This window comes from Penaeus japonicus, unplaced genomic scaffold (genome assembly GCF_977035675.1).
Source record: "Penaeus japonicus unplaced genomic scaffold, GWHDUDI00000001_assembly GWHDUDI00000013, whole genome shotgun sequence".
Classification (NCBI taxonomy): domain Eukaryota; kingdom Metazoa; phylum Arthropoda; class Malacostraca; order Decapoda; family Penaeidae; genus Penaeus; species Penaeus japonicus.
The window spans coordinates 26,761,676-26,776,675 of NW_028234415.1; the positions used below are offsets into that span (position 1 = coordinate 26,761,676).

Here is a 15,000-nt window from a genome sequence, read left to right on the forward strand (position 1 = left end):
CATCGTCACAAAATGATATGCATCATGCACAATGCCGATTGTCAAAGGATCAATTTAAGCTTGTGCATGGCATTTCCATGAACGGTTTTGACACTAATATACAATTAATTCTTCTTTACACTCGTACACACACACACACAAATATATATTATATATATATATATATATATATATATATATATATATATATATATATATATATACATATATATTATATTATATTATACTATATATATATATACATATATATATATATATATATATATATATATATATATATATATTTGTGTGTGTGTGTATTAATTTTCTTATCAGGTAAAGTATGGGTCACATGATTAATACATATTTTTTCATTACGTCATTAAGTTTTTTATTTTTTTATTTCTTATTTATTATTATATTTCATTTATTTTTTTTTAATGGTCTCATTTCCATTCATTTTAAGATTTTTCCTCCGATCATCTTTTCAATACCTGTTCGGTATACATGTCATTTAATATTAAGGGATAATTAGAAAGTACTAAATAATTCCATAATTTTATTTGTTTTAAGATTAAAATACACCAATATGATGTATTGGAATAATATAGAACAGGAACATTTAAGATACACATTTATAGCATGAAAGGATAATGGTAATGCTATCTGTGAGATAGATACACTTATTACATCTGTAATCTTTCCTTTACATAATCACAAAGTTTTGATCCTTTTATTCTATGCTTGAATGATTTTCCTCTGAAGGGTTCATATGATATTGATTATAAGAAAACAAATATTAATTTAGCTGCTAGTTTCATCAGTATCCGGGAAATCTTGACTTCTTTTTTTTTTAATCACTCAATTATTTTCATTATGGTTAAGATAAAATGCAATAAAAGGATATTTAAAAAGTTATTAGTTGAAAGTTTTATTTGTCTTAAGATTAAAGCACATCAATATGATGTATTGGAATGATTCAATGGATAGTACTTCAGATATGCAGTTGCAGCATGAAAGGAATATGAGACAATTCATATTACTTTTGTATTCTTACAGTCTCATGCTTTGCTTGAATGATTTTCCTCCGGAGTGTTTAATTCATGTTGCTGTTCATCGTTAGGCACCGTTTTGTTTCCCGATGTCTTTTTCTCTTCCATTTTGGTGATGGGGATATTCAGAACTGCAGGGATGGCTGTGTCGCCTTTGTGGCTCAGAAGAAGCTGATCGCCTTTCTGAGTCGCTGTCAACGTGTCGGCTTTGACGTGTGGGGGAAGTGTTGTCACGTGACGCAGCATCACTGAAGAGTCACTATCACGCCCACGACCTTCTACTACCAACAGACCGTCTTCTGTGAACGCCCGTACCTCGTCACATCCGCCAACATCTACACTGTATCTCCACACCTTGTCTACACTCTTGTCCTTGCAGGATTCCTTACTAACTGTGGTTTCTTTAGACTGTTCCTTTTCTTTCTTGCTGTCAATTCTGCTTTCCTTGTTAATCCGTGTGGTTTCTTTTATGACATTGCTTCTCACAGGTTTTCCAGCAGACTTCACGGAAGACAGAATATCATCGCCGGAACGAACAATAATCAACGGAACGTCGTCGAGAACTGGCCCGATCTTCCTCAGTGTAATGTAGGGAGAGAGTCTTTGCCGACGTGAAAAATAGTGACGAGGCCCTATCATCCAGTTTGTATCATTCCAGTCCTCCATCATGTCCATCACGGACCCCATTTCATCCATGGAGTCCTCATGTCTGGAGAGGAATGAGTCCATAATATCCCTCGGTGTTGTGTGTAGCGGCACGACACGAAACATTTTGTATTTATCGGATTCTCTTCTCTTCTGTTGATTTCAACTGTTCAGTGATACGATGCAATGCAGGTTCCTTGTTTTGAAGTATTAACTGTGTTCTTCCCTTCTGGATGTCGAGAGCTCACAGATGCTTCAATTACCACAGTGGCAGATGAGTTATATCTGAGTCTCCCCTTGCCATGCGACCGCTTATATACACAGAAAACCTTTCCTGACGACGCTCGAAGGCGCTACAGAAAACGAGAATGTCCTCGAAGATTCCACAGCATTGTTGCACATTCTGCAGACTGGAGAATCTGCCTCCAGAATTATTACCATGTTCGCCTTTCTGTTTCACAATGATAATGGTTATGATAATAATAATGATGGTGATAATAATGATAATAATGGCAATAATTATAAAAATAACGGTTATAACAATAATATTGGTAATGATCATACACAAAATAATCTTAGTAATATGATCAATAAAAATCATCCTTATTATAATGATAAAGATAGCAATGATATTCATGACAATACTTATGAACATGCTAAGCAATAAGGATAAATAGTAATGACGATATCAATAATGATCATAATGATAATAACGGTACCTGTAATGATCGTAATGATAATAATGATGGTTTGTAATGGAAAATTGATGATATTACTATTAACGATAATAATATTAATGTAAAAGATGTATAACAGCGTGCGGATTATTGTTATCACAGTCAGAAATTCCAGAATATTCTCACACTTTCTACAGACTAGAGAATGAGAATGAATGATAATTATTTCCCTTTTTTCCTTCATCTATTTATGTTATTAGCCAAATTAATGTTATTCTTTAACTTTAACAAGTATTGTTCAATAAAGTCAGTTCTTGGTAGTTCGATGATGTATAGTATTTTCTTATTTCTTATTCAAAATCTTTACTTCAGTTTTTATGGTCAATAACTTATTTGGCAGTAGCAGAGGTATTATCATTAATAACATCAATATAATTACTTCAAATGAACGATCGCTTAATGGTATTCACAACTAGTATTAAGATTGACATTATTATTACTTACTATTTACTCTTTGATGTAAAGATGATGATGATGATATTGACGATGATGATGATCATCATCATCATCACCATCATCATCATCATCATCTTAACAGCATAAAATTAACAAAAATAATTATACTAACACTAAACATACAATTCATAATAACAATAATGATAATATTAATCATAATCATCATGATAAGATGATGATCAGAATGATCTTCATATTAATGATAATGATAACGGAATTAATTACATTACTATCAACAACAAAATTAATAATGTGACTTTGTCTAAAAACGAACTAAATTGTATGTTAGTTCATGGGAATGTCATGTACAAGCTTATCTTAATCCTTTGACGATCGTGCATGATTGTGCATGATGCATATCATTTTGTGACGATGCTTACAGTAATAGTGATTATAGCAATAGTAGTCGTAATGGTGGTAGTACTAATTATAATTATGATAATAATAATGATAATAGTAATAATATTGATAATGATGATAATGATAATGATAATAATATTGATAACAATAATGTTAATAGCAATAATGAGGATAAAGATTATGTGATACTAACTATGATAATGATGACAGTGATGATAATAATGATAATAATAATAGTAATAAGAATGATAATTATAATAGCAATAATAATAATACTGATAATAATAATAATAATAATAATAATAATAATAATGATAATGTTGATGGTATTGATAATAATAAACATATTTATGGTAATAATGATGATAACAATAATAATGATAATAATCATAATAACAACAATTATGATAATGATATAATAATGAAAGTAATTGGGAAAACAGTAATAATGGCAGTAATTTTACTAATGATGAATATATTGATAATGATGATACTAATAATGATAAAACAGATAACTCTCAGTCAGGTGTGTAGAACACGCGATACTGGCCTGGAAATTTATCGAATGTCGTCATGTTTATAAGGCAGTAATTCCAGGGACGTTGCAAATAATAATTCGTTCGTTCGTTCATATCCTTTCCATTGATATTATTGTTATAATTAGTAATGTCATCAATTCCATAACCAATCATCATTAATATCATTATTATTATCATCATTTTTTGGCATCATCATTATTATTATTATCATAATTATGATTATGATTGATATGATTATGATTCTTAACACTATTACCAATATTATAATCAGTATTGTCATCTTTATCATTATCACTATCATGATTATTATTGTTGTTGTTATTTCTATCATTATCATTATTATCATTACTATTATTATTATCATCATTATTATTAATATCATAATTATTAGAATTATTATCATTATCACTATCATTATTGCTATCATATTAACATCCTCATTATCATCATAATTGCCACCATCATTGCCATCATTACTGCAATTATCTTCACCATCATTATGCACATTTACAGTGGTAATTTTATATAATAATATAACTGATTCGTGAACATCATTAAAACGGTAGAGCTATAGAGATGAATAATAAAAGTAATGATGATGATATTAATGACATTACCTCTACTGCTGCTTAGTAAGATATTAGTCACAGTAACAAAAGCAATTGGAAAGAAAAGAATCTTGCTTATATTTCAATATATCTCAACGAATAATCAAGAAGTCAATTGTGAACATTAGTTGTTTTACCTGCTGAAATCATCAAGTTCAGTAAAACATAATATATATAATCTCATGTATACATATATATATATATATATATATATATATATATATATATATATATATATATATATATATGTGTGTGTGTGTGTGTGTGTGTGTGTGTGTGTGTGTGTGTGTGTGTGTATACACACATATATATATATATATATATATATATATATATATATATATATATATATATATATTAATAATAAATAGATAGATAGATAGATATAGATATAGATATATACACACATATATATGTGTGTGTGTACATTCATATATATATGTATATATATATATATATATATATATATATATATATATATATATATATATATGTATATATATATATATTCATATATATACACAAATATATGTGTGTGTGTGTGAAGTTAAAAAAACTATATGATGATAATAATATCAAAATAAGGAAAGAGCTGAAGCAAAAATAATTTTCCAGTCCGTAGAATGTTCGAGAATGTGGTGGAATCTTCGAGGACATTCTCGTTTTCTGTAGCGCCTTCGAGCGTCGTCAGGAAAGGTTTTCTGTGTATATAAGCAGCAGCATGACAAGGGGAGACTCAGATACAATTCATCAACCACTGTGGTAACTGAAGAATTTGTGAGTTCTAGACATCCATTTGATATCCAAAAGGGAAGAACACAGTTAATACTTCAAATCAAGGAACCTGCATTGCATCGTATCACTAAACAGTTGAAATCAACAGAAGAGAAAAAAAACCGATAAATACAAAATGTTTCGTGTCGTGCCGCTACACACAACACCAAGGGATATTATGGATTCTTTCCTCTCCAGACATGACGACTCCATGGATGAAATGGAATCCGTGATGGACCTGATGGAGGACTGGAATGACACAAACTGGATGATAGGGCCTCGTCACTGCCTTTCACGTCGGCAAAGACCTTCTCCCTACATCACACCCACCTGGAGATCAGTCAGGAAGTTCCGGCCAGTTCTCGACGACGTTCCGTTGATGATTATTCGTTCCGGTGACGTCACTCCGTCTACCATGAAGAGTGATGGCAAACCTAAGAGAAACAACCTCAACACACAAGGAACCGCAGATGATAACAAGAGAAGAAATATTTGCCATAAGAAAAAGAAAGAACAGATCGTAGAAACCTCAGATGGTAAGGAATCGTGCAAGGACAAGAGTGTAGACAAGGTGTGGAGATACAGTGTAAATGTTGGCGGATGTGACGAGGTACGGGCGTTCACGGAAGACGGTCTGTTGGTAGTAGAAGGTCGTGGGCGTGATAGTGACTCTTCAGTGATGCTGCGTCACGTGACAACGCTTCCCCCACACGTCAAAGCCGACACGTTGACAGCGACTCAGAAAGGCGATCAGCTTCTTCTGAGCCACAAAGGCGACACAGCCATCCCTGCAGTTCTGGACATCCCCATCACCAAAATGGAAGAGAAAAGGACATCGGGAAACAAAACGATGTCTAACGATGAACAGCAACATGAATCAAACACTCCGGAGGAAAATAATTCAAGCAAAGCATAAGACTAAGAATACAAAAGTAATACGAATTGTCTCATGTTCCTTTCATGCTGCAACTGCATATCTGAAGTATTATCCATTGAATCATTCCAATACATCATATTGATGTGCTTTAATCTTAAGACAAATAAAACTTTTAACTAATAACTTTTTACATATCCTTTTATTCCATTTTATCTTAAACATAATTAAAATGAATAAATGAGTGATTAAGAAAAAAATGTCCAGAACTCTCGGATAATGATGAAACTAACAGGTAAATTAATATTTGTTTTTTTTGTAATCAATATTATAAGGACCCCTTACTATGAGTATTTACATGCAGTTATTATAGCCACGTAAACACACACAGTTACAGCAATGATATAGATTATTAAAAAATGATAATAGTGAAATAATATAGCAACTACCATGATATCTAAGGTGATAATTGTTTTAACCATCATTGATACAATGACAGTGATAATGGAAATGGTTATATCATTATTATAATGTTTGCAATGATGATAATGGTAATAACAAATCTTAGGAGAATGACAAATAACATTTTACAACAAGAAAACCGAATAATAACGGGAATATTAACAGAAATATTCCCGACACTTATGACAATAATAAAGATACGGTGACAACGACGACCCCTAACTTTAACTGTATAACTTTAATATTGATAAAACTAAAATAGATATATTTAAAATAGATACAAAATAAACAATAGAATGAATACAACTGAAAATGACCATACAGATAGACATACAATAAATAAAACCAAAATAAGATAAACATAACGTTATCTTTAATAAAGTAGATATCATTGATATGATAAGATAACGTTAGATGACGGCAATGATGATGATGACGATGATAACGACGATGATGATAGCGATAAAGGAGATAGAAATACCATTGCTACAACTGCTATGCAATGCCGACAGTGTTAACAATGATAATGAAAGGAAAAACAATACTGGTATATACTATATCTACAGTAATCTTGCAATATGTCGGATCAGAAATCTTGAGCTGTTTAAATGTGTAACTTGGGAAATTAAGAAATAATGAAGAAGATTTTGGCAATGGTAACAAAATTAAGGAATAAGTGGACTCTTATGAGTACATGTTTTTTCAAAGAGATCATATAAAAGAAAAATAATTAAAATAATAATGATCATAATGGTGAAATGATGATAAGAGTGATGATCATGATGATGTTACTTGATAATAGCAATGACAATAATTGTATGATTAGTAATGATAAAAGTGATGATGTCATATGATTAGTACTGATGATAATGGTGATGTAATATGCATAATGATGACAATGTTAATGATAATGATACTAATGATGATGAAAATTCCAAATACCTATAAGAATAATAAACAACAATGATTTTGAGACTGCAAATAGTAATGATGATAATATCAAATCAATCAAATCAGTAATGGCATACATTGCAGTAAGTGTAATTATATTCATGATGATAATAACAATATCAAAGATAATACTAATAAATGATAACAATGATATAAGTAAGGATGATAATGATGATGGTGGTGGTGGTGATGATGATAATAGGGATAGTGATAATAATGATAATGATGGTAACGATGATAATGATGATGGTGATGATAATGATAATAATGATAGTGTTGATAATAATAATAACGGTGATAAATATGATGATGGTGGTGATGATGATAATGACGTGAGGATGATAATGAGGATGAAGATGATGACAATGAAAATGATCATGATGATGACGAGAATGATAATCAAAATTATTATTATTGCTATGTTTGATAATGAAGATAAGAGAGTTATGTGTTTTATTCAGTGCTAACAGAGGTAGACAACTGAAAAAGTTAACCTATGCACCTTGTAAGAATTTATGAATTATGTAGAATATATTATTTCTAACGATTTTGTTTTCTTTGTATGTGAGCGGCAGCACTCAGAGGAGAGACTAAGAGAAAGTTCAGCTGCTACTTTGCATACCAAACTAGTGGTCAGATTCACAGTCGATACTTGGATTCGAAAAATTTGCTCTACGGGAAGCGTTCAACAGCTGATACCAAATAAACCCCACATAAATACTTCGTGCTCTGCATTCCGCACAGAGGAATATTATGGACACGGTCCTTCCTTGACACGACCACTCCATGGATGCAATAGAGTCCTTGATGGACGATTGGGAAGACAGGAGGTGCAAGGACTTCACTCAACTGCTAAATGAGGAAAATGAGAGAAGAGCAAGGGAAGAACAACCTGATACAAAAGAGAGGGAAGTAGAAGAAATTGGAGCGGATGAGGTAAAAGAGGCACTGAAGAGAATGAAGAATGGAAAATCAGTAGGACCAGCGTAAGTAAGGGCAACATTGGTGTGGTGCGCACATCAAGAGGCAGTCCGTTGTACTGTGCGGTAGTGTTCATCATGGCTGTCGCCATAGATTACTTTGAAAATCTTAATTCAGAGTCCGACTCAGAAAACGAGTTTGAAAAAATATTGCTATTATGTGACATTTGTAGAGGAAAGAGGTCAGTGTGGAGGAGCAAATACATGAAAAAGAGGAAAACGCATAGAGAATTTGCTTTAACTTCTGAGCTGTCTAATGCAAGATACAAGAACTATTCCAGATTAAGCCGATATGAATCTGCAGATGTACACAGTATGATACAGAGTGACATATCCTTTGAAGGATGCAACGCCCAGAAACCAATCGGGAGTAGAGAAAGACTGGCTGTTTTTTTTAAGGTGAGTTTTTTTTTTTCAAACTCCTCTTTGGGGAATATAAGGACTAAGACAACAATCCTCTGAATAAACAATTTCGTTTTTCTATGATACATAATATTAGTTCCAAAATTGGATAATAAGAGTTTTAATAAGTAAAATAATGACAGGCAAAAATCCTCAAAATAAACATCTACCTTTTCTGATGATACATAATAATGTTTAAATAATTACAAAAATAATAGCAATAACATAATTTCAATTAGAATACTCTGAGAGAGAGAGAGAGAGAGAGAGAGAGTGTGAAAGATAGAGAGAGAGAGAGAACATTCATCATCAATGAACAAAATAATCACACACACGGCTTTCAAAGCACAAACAAATTTGACGGGAAGTCAGTGGATGAATACTGCTGTGAATACACAGGGTGAGACTGACCTATCATTAATAGGTGGACCAGTAGGTGTAGGACATGCACGAGGAGTAGGACCACGCGATGAGTGACTGGAGTGACTCTGGGGATAAGGAGACATACCTAATAACAAGGTCTCTTCAGCGTCCGAAACTATACAGAATACTTCCCGCTTGATTATGTGCTGTGATGTTTGTGGCATTTTAGCCGTTGTTGCGTACATGGTCATGAAAAACTGATATAGGTGATCTCTTTCCTCCTGTCCTAGTTTGTCCCCAACAATTTCCTTCATAGTGCTCTCTGTTTGGCTCTCTCTTTATGATTTACAATGGATTGTTTTAGTAGAGCAGTAATATCTTTCTTTTTTCGAGTGTCTACAACCTTCTTCTTTGTTTCTCTTGAATGAGCTGAAGGGTCTACAAAACTCTCACCATCATCATCGTCATTGTAATAATTATCATGAAGAACATCGTTGGGGGGCAAATTTTCATGTGAAGCAGTGGTGGGTTCTGTACTCGTCAGAACTAATATCACCTTCAGCTGTTCGCTGAGTGTCGTTCTCAGTCCCAGTGACATTTGAACTTGTCTCTCTGTTAGTCATGTATGGGACCAAAAATTCCATTTGTCGCTGATATTTCCATTGCTTAATCACAGCAGCATGTGATCCACTACTACCCTTTCGTTTCTTTTGCCTCCTGAGGGCATCAAGATGACAGTTCCGTAGTTTTAGCCATGCCTCCTTTTCAGCAGCCCCTGCAACTTTTTTATTTACCAGAACCCACAGTGAAAACATGGGACAAAGTAGCTTGTGATTTTGAAAATAGGCATTTTCCACACTGTGTGGGAACGATTGACGGAAAACCTATATGCATCCAAAACCATCAAAGAGTGGGTCATCCTTCTTTAATTACAAGCAGTCATATTCAATTGTGTAGATGGCCACTGTTGACTCAGTATATAAATTCACTACAATGGACGTGGGGTCGATGGGACGCTCTAGTGACGGACATGTTTGTAGCAATTCTGCACTGGGAAAGAAAATTTCAAGAAAATCGTTGAACATACCTAAACGAAAACGGTGTACAACGAGAATTGCCATATATGTTTGTGGGTGATGTTGCGTTTCCACTGCTATATAATTTATTGCGCCCATATCCTAAATCAAAGACAAATGATAATTTTGAGAATAAAGTATTTAATTACAGACTGTCATGAGCAAAGCAACCAGTTGAGTGCGCTTTTGGTATATTGGGTTCTCGATTCAGGGTATTCATGCGGCCATTTAGATAGGTAGATACAGTTGATAACGTGGTAAAGGCGGCTTGTTTTTCTCACAATTACTTGGGAACATGACTGTCAACAGATGCACATGAGGAACTCGAGACATTGTCCGATGACTAACTGATCATATTAACCAAAAATGCATCTATATGTACTGTCTCTGCATTTCAAGTGAAAGAGCAGTTCACACTCTATTCAATTCAGCTAAAGGTAGTCTGCCATGGCAAACAGAGTGTTCGTCGAGGAAAATATTAAAGAGGGAGATGAAGGAATAAGTGGAAAAGGGTTGTGATAACGACGTGCACAAACAAATAGTGAGGATACAGACAGTAGCCAGGGTAATATTTCTTTTAGATATTGTTGTCTAATACAATATGCATCAGGTATTAGTTTTCATTGAAAAAACTGATAATTACCTGATTACATTAAATGTGTTATCAAGAGCTATCGCCCTTATAATTGCCAGTCAGTTGTTTTCTCTCTCTTGGACATCGGTTTCTATTAATTGGTACTGTTTGTTCATTTATCTCTCTCTGTCTTCAACACCCGTATTAATCAATTGACACATTTTTCATCTCTCTCTCTAACCATAAAGGATGCTATGGCACATATCAATGGAAAACCTGACCTCTAAGTTGCATTTGCAGTTTTCATACAATAGCCTATCAACGCAAAACCTGATCTCCAAGTCATATTTGCAAATAACAATAGCCTATATTCACCATCTTTTAATTGTAGAATGTATGCAATGTGAACCCATATCTCGTCCTTATACGTTCCTCTCATATAATCAGGATGACTAGTTTCATACAGCACTCTTTGATGGCGAACAGCCTCTATGAGTTCCTCCGTGAACAACATTGAGTACTGACAGTGATTGTTGTCAAGCTGTGCAGCACGTGACACAGGAAACTGCGTTCGACTGTGTCTCGCAGGTCAACACAGGTCTGCACCTGCGCTGTGCTGTCCTGCCTGATAGCATGCGCGCTTACATTTAAAATAGTGAGTTTTCTGTCCTACTCTGTACTGCGTTGCCTGTGTCACCTGCGTCTCAATGTGCGCCCGACCTAAGAGATTGCGAGTGCCAGCCGGAAGTCGTTCGGAAGGCGGGCCACCTCGAACTTGACCATTACTCTTTCAGCCAACAAAGAGACTAGTTGATCCATGCCCTCGACCAATAGGCGTGGTCAACCAAGCCCCCCAAAGTGACCTAGTATATCCTAATTGGTATCTTGCCTTAAAGCCCTATTGTCCTCAGGTAGGATTTTCCTAAATTAATACAGATTCAGCTTAGACCTCCTTCTGAGAGGTCATTCTCATCCTTCGACTCCTTCCTGGAGGATGAAGAGTCTCTGTACTCTGTGCCCTTCGTGATACACGTAGATTTGTGTCTTGAGTGACTTATATTTCATATACGGTTATTGTCAGTGCTTCCTGATCTCGATATATCCATAATTCAGACCTCGTCAGCTTTGCCATAAGACTCATTTTTCTCTACTGTGTATATTTCGTGTTCGCATTGTTGTTGTATAAAATGTAATATATATCTTGAGTTATAATATATTTTGATGTGATACGTGTTTCATGATTGCCTACCTTTAATTCTTGTGTTGAGTATTGGGTCTTGTCTCGTGCATTCACCTTTACTTATAGGATGTTGCAATAAATATACTACTGACATAAATATATAGTCTCAGAAGTTCATTGCCAAAACAAGTAACCAAGTATAAAAATAAGCAGAAGTGATGTTATAAAGGAGAAAATAGTTGAATTCTTAACATCTGTCCAGCTGGCTTGGAAGGCAAGATGTGAATATCAGATCCTGTGGCAGAATCACTGAATATTTTCATGAAATTTTTGCCAGTCTCACAACCAGAGTTGAGCAGAGTTTTTCCTAAGGATGTACTCACTGATGTCTGAGATAACAGAAAATAATGCCTTCGGCATCATAAAGATGTGCCATACTGGTAAATCTACTGTGATCTCAATTTTAGTAAAGAGTTGTTTCTTTGAATATATGTAAGGTTTATATAGGATTAATTGATCTATCTGAGATACAGGGAAGCTTTTATTATGTAGATTTAAGTTTAAGTTAATATTAGTTTAGGTTTTCCTCAAGTACAAATTGGTGATGGTGATTTCTATATGTTTTGTTTGTAGTGATATTAGAATAAAACAAATAAAAACTTATTATTTGTAGCCTTTACCTTTTATTTCTCATTGTATGTATACTGTATAAATATTTATATCATTTATATTGTATGTGTATATTATATTAGATGAATTATTTAAAAAGGTAAAAGAATATATTTCTTTTTACATCTATTTATTTCTATATAGTTTTGTAAAAATACAGAGATATCCTTTATCAAAAAATAATAGCTTTTCATATAAAAATGAACACAGACAAAATCCTTATCACAATATCATGCAGCATTTTAAACAAAAAATGTATGTATTTATGTATATATATTATTCATACATACACATACACATTATTCAAAATAGCAAAAAAACTGAGAAAATGCAAGGTTTTCCCTCATGATTAATATTACTTTAGCCATCACTTGTAGAGCACGAAACTAGGAACACATAGGGTGAATTGTGCTAAAATTGTGTATGATGGTATCATTTCACATTATATGCTCACAAAATAACAGAAGATTCACACACACACATGCTGAATAATATGATGGCAGCTTCATCGTGACATGGAAATAACAGCTGTAGCTCTGCAGGTATCCCCAGAAGATGAGTGCAATGAAGTTATGGATGAAATTGTGCTACCAACTGCAATGCTAATTTGCTTGAGTACCTATTTCTTTGAATGCAGGTGGGTTTCATACTGGAAACCCTCTGGTAAAACAACTAACTTCCTTCCCAGTTTGTATAAACAGCAGTGCAAATCTTTCCATACTTTACATATATTTACCATGTGTGCAAGGGAAATAAGTTACACAAATAACTACAGTGTAAATGGGGCATCAAAATTTTGATAAATACTTGGAGAAAGCAGTGTCATCATCATGGGGGTTACTGTATCCACCCTTTACAATCAAGGCCATCATCATTCTCCTGAAACAAATAAGGAAATTTCTCCAAAGATACCATGAAATGCACAATCTAGCATCAGAAAACATTTTTAAAGTTCTGTTGTGTCAAGAATTAAAGGACTATCTGCATTTGTTAATCTCTTTGGTACCACAGAACTCTTAGATATTCTTGCAACTCAAATTCAGCAATCTTTTTTATTACCACACTGTCATAATGTTTAATTAGCCACTTTAAATTTCCATGCACTGGTGAGTTGTTACAGGAAAAAATAAACAAGTTTTTGGTTTTCTTGTCTAGGTGATACAACTTGCACGTTTTTTATATACATAATGTAACGGTAATAGTAAATTACTTTTATAGAAGTATTTTTCTGGAAGTTCTGTGATTATCAATTTGTTAGTAATTGCATAATACGCTTAGAAAGTAAAATATGCTCATGTATGTAATATTCATTTACATTTTATAGTGAGCATAATTTTCTAAAAAAGAAAAAAAGAAAAAAAAATTCTTTCTTAGATATAATTTTTTCTTCCTCCACTTCAGGGAAGATAATTCATAAGGTTTCATGGAAATTCTGGACTTCTTAAAGCACCTTGGAGTTACTAAATGTTCGTTTGATATGATTATCAAGGATATCAAAGAGGTGTTGGGTTCATACCTTCAGGTACCAGCCTCAATTTAGGACCAAAGAAGGCCTTGTATATAACACTTTGGTACTTAGGAACTCCTGTTTCACACAGATATCAGAATTGTTTCGAGTCACATTTGATTGTGTGCAAAAAATAATAAAAGTGTACTCTCGTGGCAGATTGATATTAGATGGTCAACTCATGAGGAAGCAGTGGAAAGGGAAAGAGAATTTATCATTTAGCTGGTCCTCTTGGAGTAATTGATGCTGTGGATGGTTGCCATGTCAGTATTAAAGCCCCAAAAGCTGTACAGTCTGACTACCTGTAAATTTAATGGCAGTTCGCAAAGCTTATATAAAAAATAAAAAAAACACAAATACAAGCAAGAATTCCAGGCTCTGTTCAAGACAGTAGAGTATTTAGATCTACCAAACTTTTCAATAAGATGGAAACTAACCTAATATCATGGTTTCCTTCTGATAACCTGCATAAGGTTGGAGACTCAGCATTTGCCTTGGACCAACACTTTATGGTGCCATTCAGAGACACAGTTAGCTTGACAGCAACTCAAATTACATTTTAACAAAAGACTGTCAAGAACAAGATCTGTTACTGAAAATGCATTTGGTTTGTTAAAGTGGAGATTCAGAAGACTGAAACATAGATGCAGATGTTGAAAGGATAGGGAAAATATTAAAAGCATGCTGTGTGGTTCATAACATCACACTAGAAATTGCTTTGTGCAGGAAGAAGGTACTGCCCAAGTGAACGAAGTCGATGCAGCAACACCAAATAGAGATCAAAATGTCAGCGGAGAGAGGAAGAGAATGAT

At 33.6% G+C, this 15,000-nt stretch overlaps 2 protein-coding genes and 1 pseudogene across 3 annotated transcripts; 1 reads left to right on the forward strand and 2 right to left on the reverse strand.

Moving 5' to 3' along the window:
- Positions 1-894: 894 nt before the first annotated feature.
- LOC147470646 (uncharacterized) lies at positions 895-1,967 on the reverse strand. The gene has a single exon (XM_086543358.1). The coding sequence runs from the start codon at positions 1,800-1,802 to the stop codon at positions 1,041-1,043; it is 762 nt and encodes a 253-aa protein (XP_086399484.1). The 5' UTR covers positions 1,803-1,967; the 3' UTR covers positions 895-1,040.
- A 3,153-nt stretch (positions 1,968-5,120) lies between these two features.
- LOC147470647 (uncharacterized) lies at positions 5,121-6,207 on the forward strand. Its single transcript, XM_086543359.1, has one exon. It carries the CDS (start codon positions 5,287-5,289, stop codon positions 6,064-6,066), a length of 780 nt encoding a protein of 259 aa, XP_086399485.1. The 5' UTR covers positions 5,121-5,286; the 3' UTR covers positions 6,067-6,207.
- Positions 6,208-9,117: 2,910 nt separating this feature from the next.
- On the reverse strand, positions 9,118-11,878 carry LOC147470648 (uncharacterized; annotated as a pseudogene). Its single transcript, XR_015191535.1, has one exon. The product of XR_015191535.1 is annotated as an uncharacterized LOC147470648 (transcript).
- Positions 11,879-15,000: the final 3,122 nt, after the last annotated feature.